At 37.3% G+C, this 20,368-nt stretch overlaps 4 protein-coding genes across 4 annotated transcripts; 3 read left to right on the top strand and 1 right to left on the bottom strand.

Moving 5' to 3' along the window:
• Window positions 1-279: 279 nt before the first annotated feature.
• Window positions 280-1,925, top strand: LOC117914154. The gene is made up of 3 exons (XM_034829375.1): window positions 280-956; window positions 1,088-1,237; window positions 1,391-1,925. Exons 1-3 carry the CDS (start codon window positions 303-305, stop codon window positions 1,676-1,678), a joined length of 1,092 nt encoding a protein of 363 aa, XP_034685266.1. The 5' UTR covers window positions 280-302; the 3' UTR covers window positions 1,679-1,925.
• A 1,743-nt stretch (window positions 1,926-3,668) lies between these two features.
• Window positions 3,669-6,496, bottom strand: LOC117914097 (pentatricopeptide repeat-containing protein At4g14820). Its single transcript, XM_034829286.1, has 2 exons — window positions 5,704-6,496; window positions 3,669-5,387 (listed from the first exon to the last, which is right to left on the bottom strand). The coding sequence occupies exons 1-2, from the start codon at window positions 6,291-6,293 to the stop codon at window positions 3,794-3,796; spliced, it is 2,184 nt and encodes a 727-aa protein (XP_034685177.1). The 5' UTR covers window positions 6,294-6,496; the 3' UTR covers window positions 3,669-3,793.
• Window positions 6,497-6,805: 309 nt separating this feature from the next.
• On the top strand, window positions 6,806-15,121 carry LOC117915397. The gene is made up of 6 exons (XM_034830975.1): window positions 6,806-6,910; window positions 7,212-7,317; window positions 8,570-8,614; window positions 8,800-8,908; window positions 11,516-11,756; window positions 14,134-15,121. Exons 1-6 carry the CDS (start codon window positions 6,866-6,868, stop codon window positions 14,320-14,322), a joined length of 735 nt encoding a protein of 244 aa, XP_034686866.1. The 5' UTR covers window positions 6,806-6,865; the 3' UTR covers window positions 14,323-15,121.
• Window positions 15,122-16,656: 1,535 nt separating this feature from the next.
• LOC117913853 lies at window positions 16,657-17,690 on the top strand. Its single transcript, XM_034828930.1, has one exon. The coding sequence runs from the start codon at window positions 16,988-16,990 to the stop codon at window positions 17,492-17,494; it is 507 nt and encodes a 168-aa protein (XP_034684821.1). The 5' UTR covers window positions 16,657-16,987; the 3' UTR covers window positions 17,495-17,690.
• Window positions 17,691-20,368: the final 2,678 nt, after the last annotated feature.

The following is a 20,368-nucleotide window of genomic DNA, read 5'->3' as shown; positions in this document are numbered from 1 at the left end:
GTTTTTTAAAAACCATTTTCTTTCCAAATTTTATCAAATATATGTTCTAGGTTCCAAAATGGTTTTGTGGTTTGCCCCCTGTCTAGTGACCTAGGGAACAACTATATTATAGGAAGGTAATAATAAAAAAAGGTGCAGGGGTATTTTTGTCATCCAAAAAAACCTAACCTTGATAACCTGTGAAAAATGAGTCAGAAGACTCAAAATATTTCCGATGTGACCGTTGGAAATTCAAATTTCAAAAACCATGTCTCCCCCATTTAACACAAGATGCCGCAAGAAAAAAAAAAGACCATGCCCAGATGAGGCTCTGCACAACCCCAACCATGAAAACAGTCCTCCCAACATCATCCACTGCAAAATCGAGCACCACCACCACCACTACTGTGGCGGAGGAACGGTCCGAAACCCGAGACAGCTGCTACTTCCCCGGATGCCGAAAGGATGCCAACTGTAACTGTGAAATGTGTCTGGACAGCATCAGTGCCACCCTTGACCTCTTGCCTGCCAGCATTCAAAGAAGCACTCTTACCAAGCTTTCCGCTCCCAAAACGGTGGAAAGAACCCCGGTCTCCTTCAATTCTTCCGTTATGTCGACCCCGGAATCGGGTACCAGTAAGACTTCCTTGTCTCCGGCTGTTAGGTCCACTGCAAGAGTGAGTTTGGAGCAGAAGATGAAGAAGAGGAAGAGAGTGTGGAGATTTGGGCTTTATTTCTGGCGACTGGTCGTGGGTGTTGGCTTGATTTTTGCAGCGGAATTCGGATTTTCTTGGGGGGTTTCTAGGGTTTTAAGGCCTGAATTGTCATGGGATATAGTGAGGAGTGTTGGTGAGAGATCTTGGGTTGTGAAAGATTTGAATGAGAAGGTGGGATTTCTGCAGAATGAGTTGCAGGGTTTTGTCGGCGGCGAGGTTTCAAACTGCAGCTATATTGATTCTACGTGGGAAGTGAGCCAGGTATACTATTTTGATTTTTATCTTCCTTGGAAACCCTACACAATGAAATTTTGTTTGGATGATTAAAAAATTGAAATTTCTTTGCTGGAAAAAACAATTAAAACATGGATTAATGCCAAGTGCATCTTCAGGATGGTTTGCTATTGAATTCTCGATGTACATTGTACAAATCTGTGACGGAGGAGGTTACCATCTGGGGATGGCCTTTGCAGACTGCGGGATTGCTCGCCACCGGACTTTCCTCCCGATCATTCACCATTTTATCCGGCAGAGTTACAGAGGTAACCCACTACCCCCAAAAAATCAACTCCATTAGATGATTTATGGGTTCTTCACTATCGGGGAATGAATATTGGTTCTATGCAGAGAAGAAACGCTCTTTAGTTAATTTGAATTTATTGGGTGCTTTTTCTTTTCTTTTGAGGGTATAACAGTGGCCAGATGGGAGGATCAGGAATTTGCTTCGAAAGGCAAACAGTTCTTGGACACACAAAAAATGGAGTGCTTCTGTGGTGCAATTAGATCCAAATACACTTGTTCTTGAGTATCGTCGGAGCTCTATATTGGAAAGCTCAAGATTGTTTTCAGCAGCACTTGAGTTCTTGAGATTCTGGATGTGTAGAATGGTTGAAAGGATGAAGCAGGAGTTCTGGGTGTTGTCTGTTTTTGAAATCAAGTACACTGATTTTACAGCAAGAGAGAGTGACAGAATCCCAACATAATCAAACTTACGGATATTAGATGGGTTTTGTCCTTTCTCAGCCAATTTTCACTTCTCATTCCTTGTGAGAACTTCTGAATTTTTTTCCTCTCTCTTCTTTTTGACAATGTAAGAAGCTTTTGATTTAAATTACTGCACTGCTTTTTTAATGATTCAAGGTTTAAGAAAATCAAACTTGTTCCAGGTTCTGATGTTTCAGCATCAACTTATATAAGCTGATAAATTCATGCACTGTAACATTGGCTCTCCATACTGGTTAGTTTTGCTGGCGTGAACCTCACTCAACTCTTAAATCTGCTTAAACCACAATACCAATGACTTGCATGTTTCAATTTGATCCCAACCCTTCAATTCAAAGGGAGTAAAAGGTCTACCTCTGAAGCTTGCCTGGATTATGAGAAATATGATGATGTAAGATAAGAAAAGATTTGAATAAACCATCAGCCATGTGATAATAATGCCACAAATATTCTACTTGTCCTTCTCCAAAGCAATCTCAAAGAAGTATAAATATTGTAGACCCAAAGGCCAGTCACAGAGAACTTCAGAACTTGAGCTGTTTTCTGTCTGTGAGTGTCACGTTTGTTGTTTCCCACAAGCCTATATGCTACTTTGTAGTTAAGGAGCCAGTTTCCAATTTATTTTTCTTCCTCTGTGTGCCTGACCAAAACTAATTGATAAAAAGACTAGGATGCCGGGAAATGACACAGAGAATTGAGATTCGGTACCTTGTGGTTGTGGATCAGCATGAATGGCAATCTTGAAGAAACGAAACACATAACAGGGAGCAACACTCACAGGGGTCAGCATGTAATGTGGCTTTCTACAAGACCAACTGGACTTGTGGAACATGCAACCTAGAGAGCAGAAACAGATTAAAATAAACAGTGTTTTAAACTTCTTTGAGCTTGGAAAAAACATGCTAGCCTTAAAAGCTCAAGAAGCAGGTAAAGGGAATTGCAACACACTCATGGTAGCATGTATCAAAGAGGCTTACTTGAAGATAGGATGTTAAGGATGAAATGAAAGCTAAGACTCTATTTGATTCTAGGAAAGTATTATAGAAAGAAAAAGCTTTTTTGAGTGGCTAGGCTCTAGATAAAGGTAGGGGTTTCTTCCCGCTTCCTTGGTTTAGTGTCGGTGGGCTGCTTTTGTATACTCCCTATATACTTAGAGAGCATTAGTTTGGTGTCTCCTCTTTCATTTTAATATACTTCTCTTTATTTATCAAAAAAAAAAAAAAGTATTATAGAAAGAAAAAAATTACTAAAAAAAATGTTTTTCTTACGTTTGGTTTTATTATGAAAAATGTGAAAGAAAATCAAATATAATTAAACTTAATTAAAAAATTTATACATTTTAAAATTAGTTAATTGTTATATATGGATGGAAGTAAGTGAAATAAATTTGAAAAAACATATAAAAATAATTTATTAATTTTGAATCCATTTTTTTTTTTCCTTCACTTTTTTTTTCTTACACTTTTTTTTTCTATTTTCGTTCCCTCAAATTTTTCGGGGACCAAACATAAAGCATTTGTAAATTATACAAGCAGCAAATTTAGGCAATCATGTGGAAGACAGGGAAATACGGGAAAATCTAACAACATGAACAAAGCAGTAGAAAGAAAAATGACCAAGTAGAAAAAAATGGTGTTGAAAGGCATCTTAAATCGCGTAGGAAAGTGAAGAAAGACAAGGTTGAGCACCTAAAGGAAACAGATAGCTGATGGGATGGAGATGGCAAAAGAAACTTGGTATGCCAGGGAAAACCAAAAGCCATCATCCCCATTCTGGATGGTTAAAGATTCTATTACCTGCACTTTTTCTCTTAGCAAAGAAACCACCAAAATTAAATAATCATTGAAGAAAAATAATTTGATGCCCAGATGCATTGATACACCAAATAATAGCACATCAATTTATCAATGATAAGCAAGCTACCTAAGCACTAATTTAGGTAGTGCCATTTTCTGTATCAATATGGAGAACTGGATCAAATTTTCAAGCTTGAATTTCTTCTAATGCACACAAATTTTGTTTAACTAAAAAGAGCTCGTGCTTCTCACTATTATTAGTCATTAGAGGGTTATTATTTAATGGAAATACATATATAGTTACCAATAATCTTTACAAGAACATACACCATCTTTGTAATGGTGAAACCTAGTCCTATCTCTGACAACAATCTCTCTTTCATACACCTTCGATGCCAACTTAATAAAGGTATGGCAGTCCTCACAGACCCTAAGATTCTTAATTATACGTATGCAAGACCCTGTTCCATCCCTCATAAGCCCATAACAAAGCGCCAACTTCTCACTGTGCCATAGAACCACTTCCTTTTTTTCTTCTTCTTCTAAATCAACCAAAATGCTACAGGTATTTGGAGAATAACCAACCAGCTTCAACTTGCTAACCACCTCATCTAGCATTTCATATATCTCATCTGCATGTTTATGACTCCTATCTGCCACCAAAAACTCATGTATTTCATTGTTCAGTTCAATTCTACTGCATCCTCTTTCCTTAGAAATCCCTTTATGTTTCATCAATTTCCTCACTTGTCCAACATCCTCCCATCTCCTTGCTTTGGCATAGATGTTTGACAAGAACACATGAGCCCCATCATGATCTGGATCTAGCTCAAGAAGCCTTTTTGCTGCAAATTCTCCTAATTCAATCTCACCATGGACTCGGCAAGCAGCCATCAAAGATCCCCAGATGATAACATTTGGTGCCAAAGGCATAGCCTCTACAAGCTCAAGGGCTTCTCTAAGGAGATTAGCACGGCCAAAGAGATCTACCATGCAACCATAGTGCACATGTTTTGGGGTGATGTTGTGCTCATTAATCATTGAGTAAAAGATCTTGCGACCCTCCTCAACCAATCCCGCATGGCTACAAGCATAAAGTACACCAACAAATGTAATCCCATTGGGTTCAATATTTTCATCTTCTATTTGATGGAAGAACCTCAATGCATTACCGGCATCCCCATGCATGGCAAAGGCACTGATCATGCAGGTCCAGGATATCACATTTTTTCTGGGCATCTTATCAAAAATTCTTCTTGCTCTCTCCAAACTCCCACATTTGGCATACATTTCAATAAGGGCATTGTTAATAGGCAAAGCTCCCCCAAAACCATTCTTATCAACAAATAAATGGATCCATTTGGCTTGATCCAATGCACCAAGATGAGCACAAGCTGTGATAACACTCAACATGGTAACTTGATCAGGTTTTATTCCCAAAGATTGCATTTCATTGAACAAATTAAGAGCTTCTTGAGGACTATCACTCTCAGCATAACCAGATATCATAGCACTCCAACAGACCAAGTCCTTTTTAACCATTTGATTGAAAACTGAGCGAGCATTTTCAATCTGTCCAAGTTTTGAGTACCCAGTAACCATAGCAGTTGAAGCAACAAGGTTTTTTGGTGTCATCTTCTCAAATAAATTCAGAGCCAAATCCATGGAGCCACAACTTGCATACATGGTGACAAGAGCACTCTGCAAATGAGGATCAACCACAATATTATTCTCCATAATGAAATCATGGATCATTTTCCCATAACTTAAATTTCCAGCACGGCCACAAGCAGAAAGAACTGTAGAAAGCATTATCTCATCAGGCTCCACATTATAGTTCTTCATCTCTTCAAATAGCAGCAAAGCATCATTGAAAAGGCCACTCTGACAATATCTGTTTGTAAACAATATACTATCAATAAAGAGCATTCAATTCAACGGAGAACAAAAGTCAAAAAGCAGACATAAAATCCTTATATCTTCCATGTTCCAGGTCATGAAACTCGAGTTAAGCAAGTCTTCAACATGATATTGACCCTTTTTTCTTTTCCTTTTGTAAGGCACTAAACAACAGAAAATGTCAAATTCAGATTTCCTTAGTTTTCTCAGCAATCAAACAGATTTATGTACTTCACATACAAATGGGAAAAAAAAAAGGTAAAAGGAATTCAATTAATATAGTTGAGAAGATAAACCATCAATTACCATACCCGTCAATCATAATGCTCCATGTGACAACATCCCGGTGGAACATTTTATCAAACATCAACCTCGCCTCTGCAATCCGCCCACAAGCCGCGTACATTCGTACCAAACCAGTTTGAACAAAGGGGTCCGAGTCAAACCCCAACTTAGCAGCCAATCCATGAATCTCCAGCCCTTCAACCAGAGACTTCACTCTCGACAATGCTTTCAAGAGGGGCGGAAAGCTGAACCTGTCCACGGCCAATCCTTGCGTCCTCATTCTCTCGTACACCAAAAGAGTTTTCTCCGGCTCCTCACTCCTCGACAGCTCGCGCAGGAAGCGGTTGCAGAGGTGAGTTTCGGGCTTGGGAATGAGGTTGAAGACAGAGAGAGCGTAGTCGAGGCTGGAGGAGAGAGCGCAGGAGGAGATGACGAGTTTGACGAGGAGTGAGGTGGAGCGGTCGAGTTTGGATCGAAGGATTTGGGCGTGGACTTGTTTAAGGTGGGTAAGAGAGGTAGCGGAGGAGAGAGCTGAGAAGAGGGTGTGGTGGCTGTGGAGGGTGGTGGGTGTGGCGGGGTTTGGGTTAGGAGGGAGTGCTAAGGCAGTCTGCGACATGGTTGTTGTGGCGGGCGGGGGCGGCGTGGCGCTGGAAGGGTTTAGGGGTCGGAAACTTGGAAGAAATGGAGGGAAATACCGTTAAAAAACTGATTGAGTCGTTTCCACAAGCATATGGAGGGCTGAAACTGAAAGCCACCTTTTCTTCCCAACAAAAACACCCTTTTCACGTTTAACATTTGACAATTTTTATATAAAAAAACAGCCACAAATTTATGGAAAGTTCTCCAAAAATTTGAAAATTATTTTTAGTTTAGGTTTGGTGGTTTAGCCGCCTTTTTATTATTATTTTCAAAGTATTTTTATTTTTGTTTTTAAGAAAAAATAAAAAAATAAAGACCTTTTTCCAAACCAAAACAACTAATTTTGTACAGAAACAGAGGAAATTACTTTTCTAATTAAAAAAAAAATTTCAAAATAGTTTTTGCTTTTTCTCTCTAATCAAATTCGGATTGCAATCCATTAGCAGCAAAGGGGCCCACGTGACACCATGAGGCCCATGAGCCCATGAAGAGGAATTACTCCGCTGCATTTTGATTGTCGGTCCGCACTGCAAGCCCTTTCCAGCAGCAATGGATGCTTTGGTCGAACTCGAACAAACTCTCAGGACCAAACAGGTGATTCTCTCTCTCTCACTCTCTCTCCATTCTACATATCTATAATATAATCCGCAAATCAATCCGTTTGAGTGCCGAGAAACTCGTGGAAATTAAATTTGAGAAATCTTACATTTTCTGGTGTTTAGGTCTTAGGAAAACGAGCAACATTCTTAACTGATCTCAAATAATTTTACAAAACTTAGATGATTCCAGGGTTTCAGGGTGCGCATTTTCTTGATAAACTATTAGATTCCTGAAATTACATTGCTGCCACCTCATTATCTTGTGAAATGAGTATTTTCTGTAATACATGTGGCAGGGTGGATTGACGCCTCCGGAAGTTTCTATTCTTCTATCATGCCGGTCAAAGGCTGTCAACAGTTTTACCACCGGGGCTTGTGTTGCGTCTGCTCTCGTATGGGCGAGTAGGTGATGCCAAATAGTTGTGCGAATTTAGACATCTTACATGTGCTATATCACTAGGACTGCAATTGATGATGTTATGTTCATTTTTACTGAAATTTTAATGGTATGACATACTTTGATTTTATTTGCTGCCTGACATAATCCAAGGAGGTATTCTTGAATAACTTTCTGTGTTCAATTAGTTCACCTTCTACTGGGTCCTTCAATCTTATTAACAATTGAAGAGGGAGGTATCCTTGCAATGTAATAGCCATGCTGTGTGGGGACACTTAATGGAAATCATTTTTGCAATGATATATGAACCCTAAAATAGCATTACATTCACATCATCTTGAGATGGCATGGATTCGTGTGTGTTTTCTATGGAGGTTTTGAGAACCAATGACTGTCTGCAAAATGATTTCTGTACCAACTGCTTGAGAATTAATTAACTTGAGCAGGTGGCTTAGCAGGTTTCTTTAACCAACAGTCGCACTTCATAGCAATTGAATTCATTGACTTGAGCAAGCAACTTAAAATGATATTTGTACAATTAGTATGCAATTATTGCTCCCCATGGTGGTTAATTTTCCAGTAAAAATTTACCATAGATGATAAGATACAATGATATGATATATTTTTTATGGAAATCGATACATATCATAATCCATATCTTATCTTAGTGTATCTTATGATACATAGATGCTACTTGATACGAAAGAGCTATATTCTTTATATATATATAACACATATAAATAAATAGGCCTAGTTGGAATTTGAAACTAAGATTCAAATGGAAAAATTTTTTAAATTTTATTTTTGTGGATTTTGTGATGGACTTATACATTAAACTCATTTTTTTAAATTGAAAATTTCTAAAGTCTAGTATTCAATGTTCATATTTTATTAAATTGAAATTTTCAATATTTAATGTTTTTATATAGTATGATATAATTTAACTCTTAAATCCTACTATCTTTCATAAAATAGGTTATATTTAATTCTATACTCCATGCTTCTAATATATATGTACATGCATGCATATTTTTTCTACTTATTTTTAACTATATAAAAAAAAACCTTACAATACACAATATGGAAAAATAGAAAAACGATACACTGAATGTTTTATGAGTTAACAACTATTATAATTACTCTTTTTCATGTTGTTTTCTGATTATCTCCATTCCTTTCTGGTTGCAAAACAAGGGCTTTGTCATGTACTTTTGAGTTTCTTATCTATTTTGTTAATTTCAATTCCTTTTTTGGTAGCAACGAGAAGGCTGGATAAGATGTTTCGGTTCAACCTTTCAGCAGGTAAGATATATCATCTTGCCCTTCTCTCCCTCATCTCCTCGCCAATGCATCTGATTTTCCATGGTTGCATTCACGACCATTGGCAGTTCCCTCATTTTTATATTAGAGATAGTGTTCTTCATTGTCATTTATGCATACATTCCATGTTATTTATACATGCACATTTCATCTCTAACTTTCCACAGGATCTGCTGTTTCATTTGGATTGTGGAGATTTAGTAGGTCCCTTGATTCATGCCTTGCTCATATTATGGCACTAGACGGAAGTCGGATGCAAAAGGAGTTGGCAACCATGTATGTAGCCTACTACATTTGCTAATTTGTGGTGTACTTTTCCAACTTCTATATGCTGGAAAAAATTGGGGTTTTCTGGTATTCATGTATCAAAGTCAAAAAGCCACTTGGCTCATCACAAGGACTTGAGCTGATACTGACACTTCTAAGTTCATTAATAAGCCTGAGCTAACTCAGTCTTGTTAATTATTACAGGTCTCAATTTGTTGGCATTGCATTTAGAACTAAAAGCTACAGATTTTTTTTTTGCGTTTAGTTAGTTTTTTAATTTTTTGAGAACTTGATACTAATGGTGTAAAGATCCAGATTATATGTCTTCATGTCCTATGTAAAAGATTAGATGTAAGTAATTGTTAGGTTAAATAAAAGTGAACATCCACTAGACTGAATTTGCTTCAAGCTGAACCTGGGCTGACATATAGCTTAGTGGGCCAAATGTTGTCGAATTTCCAGGTGACCTAAGATGATAGACCTAGCTTACAGTCCAGGCAATGGCATTGGGAAAGTCAACCAAACTTTTGACTCATTAACTTCTTTTAGATTTTCAAATTCTCCATTATTTTCAAATATTTAGCATTTTCTTATAGGTAACATTTTTCCCCCATAGTAATCTAACTTGGAACATCCCACATCCCCATCCCAACCCTTTGCAATTGAGCCAATTATCTAGATAGTAACACTACTTATATGCCTTTGAGTTATTAAAAATAGTACTTTAGAGAGATACAACACACTAGAATCTTAATAAAATTCTAGATCACAATGATGTTTTGAGGTAATAATATTTGAATTTGTATGAATCTCAATATTATAGAGTAAGAATTTTTTTGTGAAAAGCAAAAGTATTTGTACTCCTTGTCCAATAGGAGTTGGGTTTGATGATTTCATGATTATTTGTAGGTTTCCAATGAAGGACTCATGAGATTAAGATGGGTCTTTAAAGACTTCCTAGTATTTGTCAAGAGGTAGCCAACATTATAGAGGTGCCCAATCTGATGTGTTTCTTTGGAGACGAAAGAAAAACTGATATGATTTTTGGGAGGAGAATTGGGTTTTGGCATGATGTGTAAAGCAATGATTCTTAGCCTCCTTTCTTGAGCTGTTTAACATAGTTGACTCCAACGAGGCTTGGGTTGCAGATATATTAGGAGTTGAGGGGGATTAGAGCACTGATGAGAAGCAAGGGGGATAGGATGATTTGCGAGCATTCCAAGGATGGAGTGTTTTCTGTTAAATCTTTTTTCTAGTCTCTTGGTTCAGCTAGTGGGGAGTTTCCTGCTGAGGTGATTTGGGGTTCATCAGCTCCCTCAAAAGTGGACTTCTTTTGAGGGGACCAACTGATGAGGAGAGGGTGGCCTTTAGTGGATTGGTGCTGTTTGTGCAAGAGTGAGGAAGAGTTGGCCAACCCCATCCTGATTCAATGCAGGCTAGCTCGTGCTTTGTGGCATCTCATACTCTTTTTGTTTAGTCTTTCTTGGGCTTTCCCTCGGTTAAAGAGGTTTGATTAGGGTGGCATGGAAGCTTGATAGGAAAGAGTGCAGGAAAGTTTGGAGAATCTTCCCTTTACTTGCTTTGGACCATATAGAGGGAGTGAAATTATTGAACATTCAAAGACTTAGAGCAGCCAGTTGAGCCTCTAAAAGTCTTTTCTTTCTCCTCTTTTGTGATCTGGCTCATTTGAGAAGTTTGTGGATGCGGATCTTTGTCTTTGTAGGGTTTCTTTGATTGTTTGAGCCCTTACTAAAGTTTTGGAGTTCATAGTTGTGCCATTTGGGCACTCTTTTGTATACTTACTGTGTATGTGGGTTGCACCCACTTTTGATTGGTGCTTCTTCTAATAAACTCTCTCATGCCTAGGAGGAGGGGAAGAGGAGGGGGAGGGGGAGGGGAGGGGGGGTGGTGAGAAAGGCTGATATGAGTTTGGTGGGGAAAGTCAAAATATCATGAAATCTAAGTGTGATTTATGCTTTATTTAGTGGATAAATCAACTATGAGCCATGACTCTTATTTTTTCATTTATGATGTTCTTCTCTTACTTTTTAAGGTTATAGATTCTAAGTATACTAATGTTATGCATAAATGAGTTGTTAATGTCTAATTGAACTTCACCCTGTTGTTATTCAAGTGGTATTGAAGTGATGCCCTTTTATAATCAGGAATTGTTGCTTACAAAGCAAAAAATGTAGTTTCTGTTGATCCTCCCTTGTAGTTTAGTGTATCTAATGGTGGTACATGGTAGAAGTACTGTTATCTTTGCATTCACCACCTTTTAAGATCATATGTACTAAAGGGGAAAGGTGGCCCAATTATGTTTAAAATTGAGTAAGAGTGATATTGCATCACCATTTGCTGATCAGGAAATTTGTTGTTCTGAAAAACACCTTTATTTCCTCTTCTGTTCTGTTGTTGGCATACCTTTGTTAATATTTGATGTGTGGATCTTGAAGTTTGTTTCCTTATGTTGTCATTCTAAGTTTTTCTATTAGTGATTTATATTGGAGAATCATTGTCCTGTGTTCTCTGTTTATATTGGATTTGCGGATCTTGTTTGTTTACACATGTTATTATTCTGAGTCTTCTACTTGTGACTTACATTTCACATGACAGAATAGTGAATAAGTATCAGGATAATCCTTGGAGAATGCAACTTATCTCCAGTCATTTCTATTCAGAGAAAGTTTTTGATGATTCAACTTCAGATAAGCCGAAATTAAGATGGCGCCATCGGAATTTCTTTGGTGATAGTGCTTCTCATAACCAAGGAACACATGATGATGATGACCATGTCATTGACTCCCAAAATGACAATCACAGCTACAAGAATGACTTGGAGTCCAAGCAAGTTCATGTAAGTATAGTAAACCAACCTTTTTTCTTGGTTAAAATTGATATAATTACCCTTGATAGAGATTTTTTAGAACTAATGTAGAAAATGCTTAACAAAGAAATTAGTAATAACAAAAGCATCCTTCTGATACCATAGCTGTTGCTTGTATGTTTATCGTGGTCATTCTATTCACATGTTTGAGTGTTGATAGCTTGTCCCTTACATATACTGTTAAGTTAATAATGGGCAAGCGCTTATCGAAATGACCTTGAGGTGCTGTGACAGATATCTATTGGATTTATGTAAACCAGATCGACTAGCTAGTTTTGGAATTATCCTGATCCTAAAAAAGTACTCTACCATATGAAAGATGAGGTATATCCATTTTGTGATGAGTAAGACAAACTAAATCAATTTTAAATGACCAATTGCATTGAGAAACAAAAATGCTCATTTCATCTACTGATTTTTATGCCTTAGTACAACTGTTAGGCTGGCAACTGTAATTGGTTTTTTGGCTCCCCTTCTATATATTTCCATTTCCATGTGCATTCATAACACATCCTTAATTACAATGAATCTGTTCTTTTGTTTTTTAGGTGAAGCTCCTTCCCATTTCCTCTAACTCAAAATTCTTCCTTGACCATACTTTGAACTTGACTAATACAGGAAGCTAATCGGTCCGTTAGTTGTTAAGTGGAGGAAATTATGTATGCAAAAACAAGAAACTTGTGGTTGTCTGAGGTGCAATTACATGGTTCTAGTTACGCTTGATTTATTTTAGAAACTATGCCTGTGAGACAATATATGTAATTATATCTATTTTCTTATAATAATGGAGCTGTGCTGCACCATAAAATTTCTTGGTTTGGCCATATTTACTAATCATTGATACCCATCCAAGTCTAGATACATGAATTTCTAGAAGAAACCTGAAATCAACCTGTTGTTGAACTTCAAAATTTTTCAAGGAGGCAACTTAGTGAAAAAGGGGAGTAGAGCAGCCCACTGTTAAGCTTCAATGGTTTCCTAGGGGAACCTTACTGTCAGTGGAGATCACTGCACCTTAAAAGATAATGGGGGTTAAAACTAAAATGTTCCCACCAGAGCTCTCTGTGTAGAGTTGGCTCATGTAGGATATGGCAGTAGGCAAACTGCACACTGCTACAAACAGTCTGCATGCAGAGTGTTTAATGTAGAACCATCAGGGGCTGCAGGAGTGAATGGTGCTAGAAGTAGCAGCACTCCTGAATCTACAGAGAAATTTCCTTCCTTTCAGGTAAGCTGACCCGTTGTCTTGCCACATAGATTGTTAAGTGGTCTCATAAGCTATCATCATCAGTAGAGATCCATCATTGGCAATGATTGGGCCGGCTTGTTCATAGCCTACTCCTGGACCTAGTTAGCTGCACCATGCAGAAACATAGAGCAAGAAGAATGCCTTTGCTTATCATTTTTAGGGTCTGGTCTCAGACATGTGATGTCTTACACTTTCTTTGGAACCAAATCCTCGCAGGAAAGGAATTTAAACAGTGGAAAGGAAATAATATGTATTAGATTTCATTTTCTTTCTCTTCTTTGGCACTGAAAACAATTTTATAGTGAAATTTTATGCACAAGGTTTGCCCTTGTAGCTATAAGGAAATGAGGATAAGATAGGAAAGTCAAAAAGTTTAAAGTGTTAAAATTAATTCCATTCAAATTCTACCATCCTCAGAAGAGATTGAAATGTGTCCTCTCCCAGTTCCTTTTCCTTGTGAATTTGTCCAATTTATTTAAAAATATTTGCCTTTCGCCTTTGATCCCCATTCCAAGTGCAGTGTTGGTAGTCCTCCTTGGGCCAGTCGTAACTAGTAAGTCGTTCCAATACATAGTTAAGTGGAGCAGGAATTGGAAGGTCATCTTTGGACTATGGACATGTGCTAAATGATAATAGAGGCTGATTTAGAGAGAGCTGCCTACATTACAGAAAATGGTGTTGACTTTGATTATCAGGCTTGTGTAAAAGGGCTTTGTTCTCTATATCAAAGAAAATGCATTGCCATGCCTTACCTTCCTAAACCAAGCCTTCTGTTGTGCTTATTTTTATTTTCTTATGTGTACATCATGTGCTTTATGAATTGCAAATTTTGTTCTTATGTTTAGTTTTACTTCTTTCTCTGAAAAACACACACTGATCTCACTTGCTCTTAAACTAAAAAAAAAAGGAGCAATCCTGACTTTTAAGCCAAAAGCTTGGAGCTTAATAGGGAATTTGATAATCTAGTTCAATGAGGCATTTGGAGGTCCTGTGAAATGAAGTCATTCCCTTATTTTAGTGGCATTTGAAAGAAGTGCATTCAATTTTTCATACATTTGAACGCAGTTCCCTTTTGTCTGATCCATTGTATTGTTATAGGTGAAACCTGGCATTGATATGATGGCAGACCCTCTTGATTGTTTGCTTGAGGCAGCAGCAGGTGGGGAGATTCACCCTGATTCCATCAGCACCTCCCACAGAATACATACTCGTAGCCATAAAAGATCACACCGTAGGCGTCGAATGCGTCATCAGGAAGCTTCTTCAGAACTCTCAGATAGCCACTAGTTGAGTCATGATATTTTGGAGGAAAGGAAGAAAGAAGGGTGAAACAAAATAATGAATTGGGCTTCTGTGACTTAAAAATTCAAGTCTATAAGAGGACTTCTTAAGAGCTCATAAAATTTCACAAACTTTTAGTTCCATTTTCAAGCTGCTCAAGTGGGAATTTCTCCTCTTCAGGCACTTGTTAGTTACACGCATTCAATCAAGTTTTTACTATTTGGCTATGTTACTTTGAAAGAACTGTAGCATGAATTGCCATACAAATTCGAGCCTTTTACTGAAAGGCAGGAAAGAATGAATAACTAGGGGAATTGGCGGTGGCAAGGTGGATGTTGGAGTGGTGATGACAGCATGGAGATGATGCGGTGGTGGGAGCGCGCGTTGTATGGGAAGAAAATGAAATACCCTTTTGTGTTAAACAACTAGGAAACTTAACTAGAGTTTATTATTATCTTTTCAAGAATAACATCGAAGAGAAACTGGGAAGCTGTTGACTCCACTGATCTGAAAACCTCGAAAAGGTGAGAAAATGAAAAACCCTTTTGTGTTAAACAACTAGGAAGCTTACCTAAAGTTGATCATTATCTTTTCAAGAATAACATCGAAGGGAAACTGGGAAGAGGAAAAGATGAGAAAACTTCGCAGGTGGGTGGGTTATGCATCCAGGTATTGTTGCCTGTTGGCCTGTAATTTCCTTCTGTTTTCAAAGAAGGATCGTTTACATCCTGTTTTTATGATTTGTTAGCGCGTACAAAATTGGCCTTCCCGCCCCCCACACATCAGGTCTTTGTCTCTTCCAAAATGAAACTATTCCTCCGCAGCAATGATGGGGTGGGGTTTTTTTTTTTTTTTTTTTTCCCCTGTATTTATTTATTTATTTTATGCCTATACATTTGGGTGGTTTTAGGTTTTATTTTTCTCTGGGGTTATGTTGAAGCATGAGTATTATCATATATGACGGTAGTTTCCCTCCATCGTGGAGTTTTATACACGTTGTCATCAATTCCCTAGTCTCCAATTTCTACCCGTATAAATTTTCAAAACAAACCATCAAATAAACTTGTATAAAAAATTTCTTAGAAAGCAGGGTAGTCAAAGGTAAAAATGATGCTGAGGACCACACGTCAATGAGCCTAGAGAGCATTGGGTGATAGATAGATGAGAGACATGAGAGGTCCCCATCATTTCTCGGAAGGGTCTGGGCACCTTCCTATCTTGGCTTTTAGTGTGCTGTTTCAGTCCCCCTTTATTTCCATAACCCTCAATTATAACATGAAAACTACTTTTTTTATTATATTCTTATCACCTAATAATGCCTGAGAGTTACGTGTACAAGCACCAAACGTGCATGGATACTTCGAATTTATCCCTCCACTTGGTTAACTAAAGATATTGGACACGTGGGAATTCAGTGATACTGGGAAACAAATGCAAATATGATTGCATCTTACCTACGTTTGGTTGTTAGGAAAACAGAAGAAAATTGGAGAAAATTAGATTTCGGACTTTGTTTTTGTTTGGAAAAGATGTGAACAACTCTGCCTAATTTGGCATCTGAATTGTGGGAGAGATTTTGTTTTGTTGAAGGGTCACTTGGTAACAAAATGAACTACTAACTACTTTTTAGAGCAACAAATCACTTGTAATTAATTTATACAAAGGTGCTACCATTTTATCATGACATCCTCGAGGGAAAATGGAAATTGACCATACCATTTTTGTATAGTCATGCCCCATAAGGCATGAAACTAACAGGGAGGATCATGAAATATTAAATTCTAAATCTTCTTCAAAGATGCTAATATAAGACAATTTTTATGGCAAAGGAAGATACAAAATACCACCTACCATATTTGATCTTCCATAGATGGCCACATCTCAAACTCTAAACATTATTATTATTAAATACATTCAAAATTCAATATTTTGTCCATCAACCTTAATTAAAAACTTTTCATAAAATTATAAAAGAAATTATTCTTTTTTATACTTAATTTGAGCGATGATTCGAGTTTAAGTAAAATCAATTTTGAATTAACAATCTTAAAGCAAAATTTTTTAAATATCATTAAATAATATTAATTATTAATTTAATTTTTTTATGTTGAGAGATATTCATATCAATATTCGTGATTTTTAATGTTATTTTTTCTTTTCATTTCAGACAAAGTATTGGGTGTTGATGTGTTTTGAATAGGAGGGTGCAAAATGTAAAACACCATCAAATTTAAGAAGTTGAAATGTATTTATGATTATTATTATATATTAAAATGGAGGGGCATTATGGTAATATCAAACAGCACAGGAGCGATAGACACCCAACTGCTTCCTCTTTAATTGTGCAGGGATGGGATTCCCCATTACCCTCTCCAAAGTCCAAACCGAAAAGAGTGGATTTCCATTTCCAGCTTTGTCTCTGCGGTTCCTGATTCTCCACCCTTTCTCAAATTCCTGAAAGCTTTTCTCCCTTTCGCTGTTCTGGAATCAAGTTTTTATCTTTTCTTTTTGTTATCTATATATACGGGTTTTTCTCCATCATCCATCTCTCCGTAATCCTCGATTCTTCATCAACGCCTTATCATATCATTATTCACGGTTGCTGCAACCACTTGTTTGCGAAATTGATTTTGGGAGAATTCTAGTTTGGAGGTAAAACTAGTGAGAAACTATGAAGGTACACCCAGTGCAAAAGAAGAGAAACATAACATTCAGATATGAAATCAATTCTAATCTCTCAGACCCTCTTAGAGATAGGCTAATGGGGAGCACCCAGAAGAAGCTGCGGCGTCTCCCCCACATCTTCAGCAGGGTTTTGGAGCTGCCCTTCAAGTCCGACGCCGACGTGGCCGTCGAGGAGTCCTCCGACTGCTTCCGATTCGTTGCGGTCACAGACGGTATCGGCGATATTAGGGCACACACGGTTGAGATCCATCCTGGGGTTACCAAGATTGTGATTAGGGGCAGCGATGTTGTTGAATTGACTATGGATGAGCTCGAGCTCGATATGTGGAGGTTTAGGCTTCCGGCGACGACGCGGCCTGAGCTGGCCAGCGCGGTGTATGTGGACGGAGAGCTGGTTGTGACGGTGCCCAAATGTGTGGGGATGGAGGGTGCCGGCGGCGGTGGTGGGGAGCTGAGAGGTGGTGTTGGTGGCCGACTTGTGGTCGTACTGTAATGATTTTCTTGCCCATTACTGTTTAATTCAAAATGCAGTTCAGCTTAAGCCTTATTGATGGTATTTTAGTTTTTTTTTTTTTTTTTTTGGTATGCTTTTTCCGGGTTGAGAATCAATGAAGATATAGCTTGTTGTTGGTGCATGACATGTTTGGCTCCTGCCAAGGCATTGCTTAATTGATTTTGTTCTTCAGTGATTTCTAGGTTTTGAGTAGAATAATTTGTAGGTAGACAGGGGTTTTCATTCACGTGTTGCATTTGATTCTTAGACAAATAATGCGTTTAACCAAATCTATAATGCTTGTTTTCCACTTCTTGAGAAGACCCATCTCTGGAAAGTGGTCGAAGTGTATCTTAACATCCAAGAAGCAGAATTGGGTCCTTAACCAGAATTTGTCCTCTAATGACTTAATGGTTAAGAATATATGCTTCTGATGATAAACAACATTAAAAGAGTATGGTTTGTTGTGTAATCTATGGATTGTGTTTGATCTTTGTTTTATCTTTCATAAGCAATTCAAAGATGCTTTCTAGCATTTAAAGTAACTGCAAACTGATGATAAACAACATTATCTTACCAACCCTTTAGTCCTTCTTGTTATTGTATACTTTTATACTCATGACCTTTCATTTTGATTATGATCTTCTTTTCTCTCCCATTTTTTGTCCTAAATGACTTGATCATCCATAACCACCTTTTGACTATATTTTTTGCTTGTGATTCCTGTAACTTTGTTCTTAACTTTTATCTATGGACGATCCATATTTGTTGGACAAAAAGTGATTCTTGCTAACAATTTTCACCACCTGACCTTAAATTACTATGGATGTCCATTGTTTAACATGACTACATTTTGGTCTGCCGGGTGATCAGGATGATTCTTGTGCATGACTAACTCCTGTAACTGGCCATTTGAAATTGTAAGGTGTTTGAGATGGAACTTTGTGAAACTTGTTTGGGCATTGTACATTGATAAATTTTAGGTGATGTAAGTTCCAAGTTTTCCTTGAAATGGCTTGACCTGCTCAATGTTTTTTTCTTAATTGAAACACACACCCTTTGTTCCCCATCTTATTTAAACCTAAATCACTATTTTCTCACAATTAAATTTAGTGCCAGCGTTGTTACATTTCAAGTTTTTATGAATGGTGCTGCAGTTTATGTTATGGTATGGGTCTTAGGTACGAAAGTGAACCAAGCAATTCACCAAAACAGTAATATCAAAAACTAGGAAATGGGAATTAATTTCAGGCCTTGTTTTATGGATTGTTCTATTTTAGATTCAATTCACACTTCTCTGTAATGAACCTTAGCTGTCTGTATTAGACGTAATCCTGGTAAAATAGTATGTGACACCCAATAACCATATCTATCCATTTTATCTAATTAGGGAAGATGATGCTCTATTCGCTGAAACTAACAATGCTTCTGAAGTAAATAACCCAATTCTGGAAAATCAGTTTCTTCGAAAGTGTAAGTGGGACAATTGAAATCTAAATGTTGACATCTTTTTTTTTTCTTCTTTCTTTTTTTTCTCTCTTTGTTGATTAGTTTTCCTTGTATCATGGATTTTTTTCTTTTTCTTTCTTTTTGAAATGCGGGAGACAAAGGAAGAAAAGAGGGACTTTATTTTCTTTTCTTTTGGGTCATTTGACATCTTCCAACCTCCATATGTTTTGTCAAGTGAAAGATGAGTTTGTAAAATTATATGGCAAGGGTTTCAGATTCTTTGCAGAGAGTGGGGGCACCCGGGACTTTATTCCATCCAAAAGACTATTCCCAAATCCACTGCTGATGCTGCAGTCACCATGTGCTTTGTGCTTGTCATGTATATTTCCCTAGAAGACGTGATACGGACGGGATTGAGGTTCCTTGAGGGACTGGAATACTGGATTGGGGTGGGGTCTTAAAGTTCAGATACCCAGTTTGTCCGTGCTGGAGTAGTGAGGAAGTTCAAGACCTTGTTTGGTTCCCAGGGAGAAAAAAAAAGTAAAAATTGAATTTAATCTTGTCAATTGTTGTGTTTAATTGACTTAATTGTCTAAGTTGTTGTAAAATTGTAAACTAAAATCAACTACATTTCACTGAGACTTACGCTTAAAACATGAGAACGACAAACTGGTAACTCAGCAATTTTGAAATGAATGGAGAGGATTGGAAGAATGAAAAAGTGTGAAGTTATCTTGAAAACTTTTTCAAAAGATGGACCTACTTTCTAAAAATATCAAAAAAAAAATTGTATATACAAACTTATCCTTAAAAGGGTGAGTATAAAATTTAAATGCATTGATTTAAAATAAATCCCTGATTAGTGTGCATTGAAAGATCAATCAGAACTGGCAGGTATAGATAATCATATGTGCAAATAGCCCTCATCTTGATCCAAGAAGAGAAAAGTTTGTATACTCTTTGCTTGGAAAATTCGATCAAGGGCTTAAAGCGTCTGTTTTTCTCTCTCTAAGAAGGTCTAAACAACTCAAATGGTCCTCTCCTTTGCGAGTAGGGGAATGAGACACTTGTTAGTACTAGTGTCAAACTTTTTTGAGCTTTTGGAATAGACTTTTCAGGGCTTCCTTTCGTTTTGCTTTTCTTTTTCCTCTCGTACTAGAGGAGGGCACATCTATTCTTAAGTAAAGCAAATGATTTAATACGGTATTCCAATTTTTTGCTTTCCTTGCTTCAGAGAATTGATTCTCCGATTTGGTAATTCAACTCCTTCAGTGATAAACTTTGCTAACATCTGTGGGACCCGAATTTCTTGAGTTGAGGAACAAACGGTTGAATTTGTCAAGAAGTTTTTCGATGATAAATTTGACATTGTCCATACCTTTATCCCAAAGGAAAACCATTATGTCTTGATTTTCCAATAGAAAT

This window comes from Vitis riparia, chromosome 5, assembly GCF_004353265.1.
Source record: "Vitis riparia cultivar Riparia Gloire de Montpellier isolate 1030 chromosome 5, EGFV_Vit.rip_1.0, whole genome shotgun sequence".
Lineage (NCBI taxonomy): Eukaryota > Viridiplantae > Streptophyta > Magnoliopsida > Vitales > Vitaceae > Vitis > Vitis riparia.
Note: the sequence above shows the minus strand (reverse complement) of the source record. Positions and strands in the feature narration are given on the sequence as shown.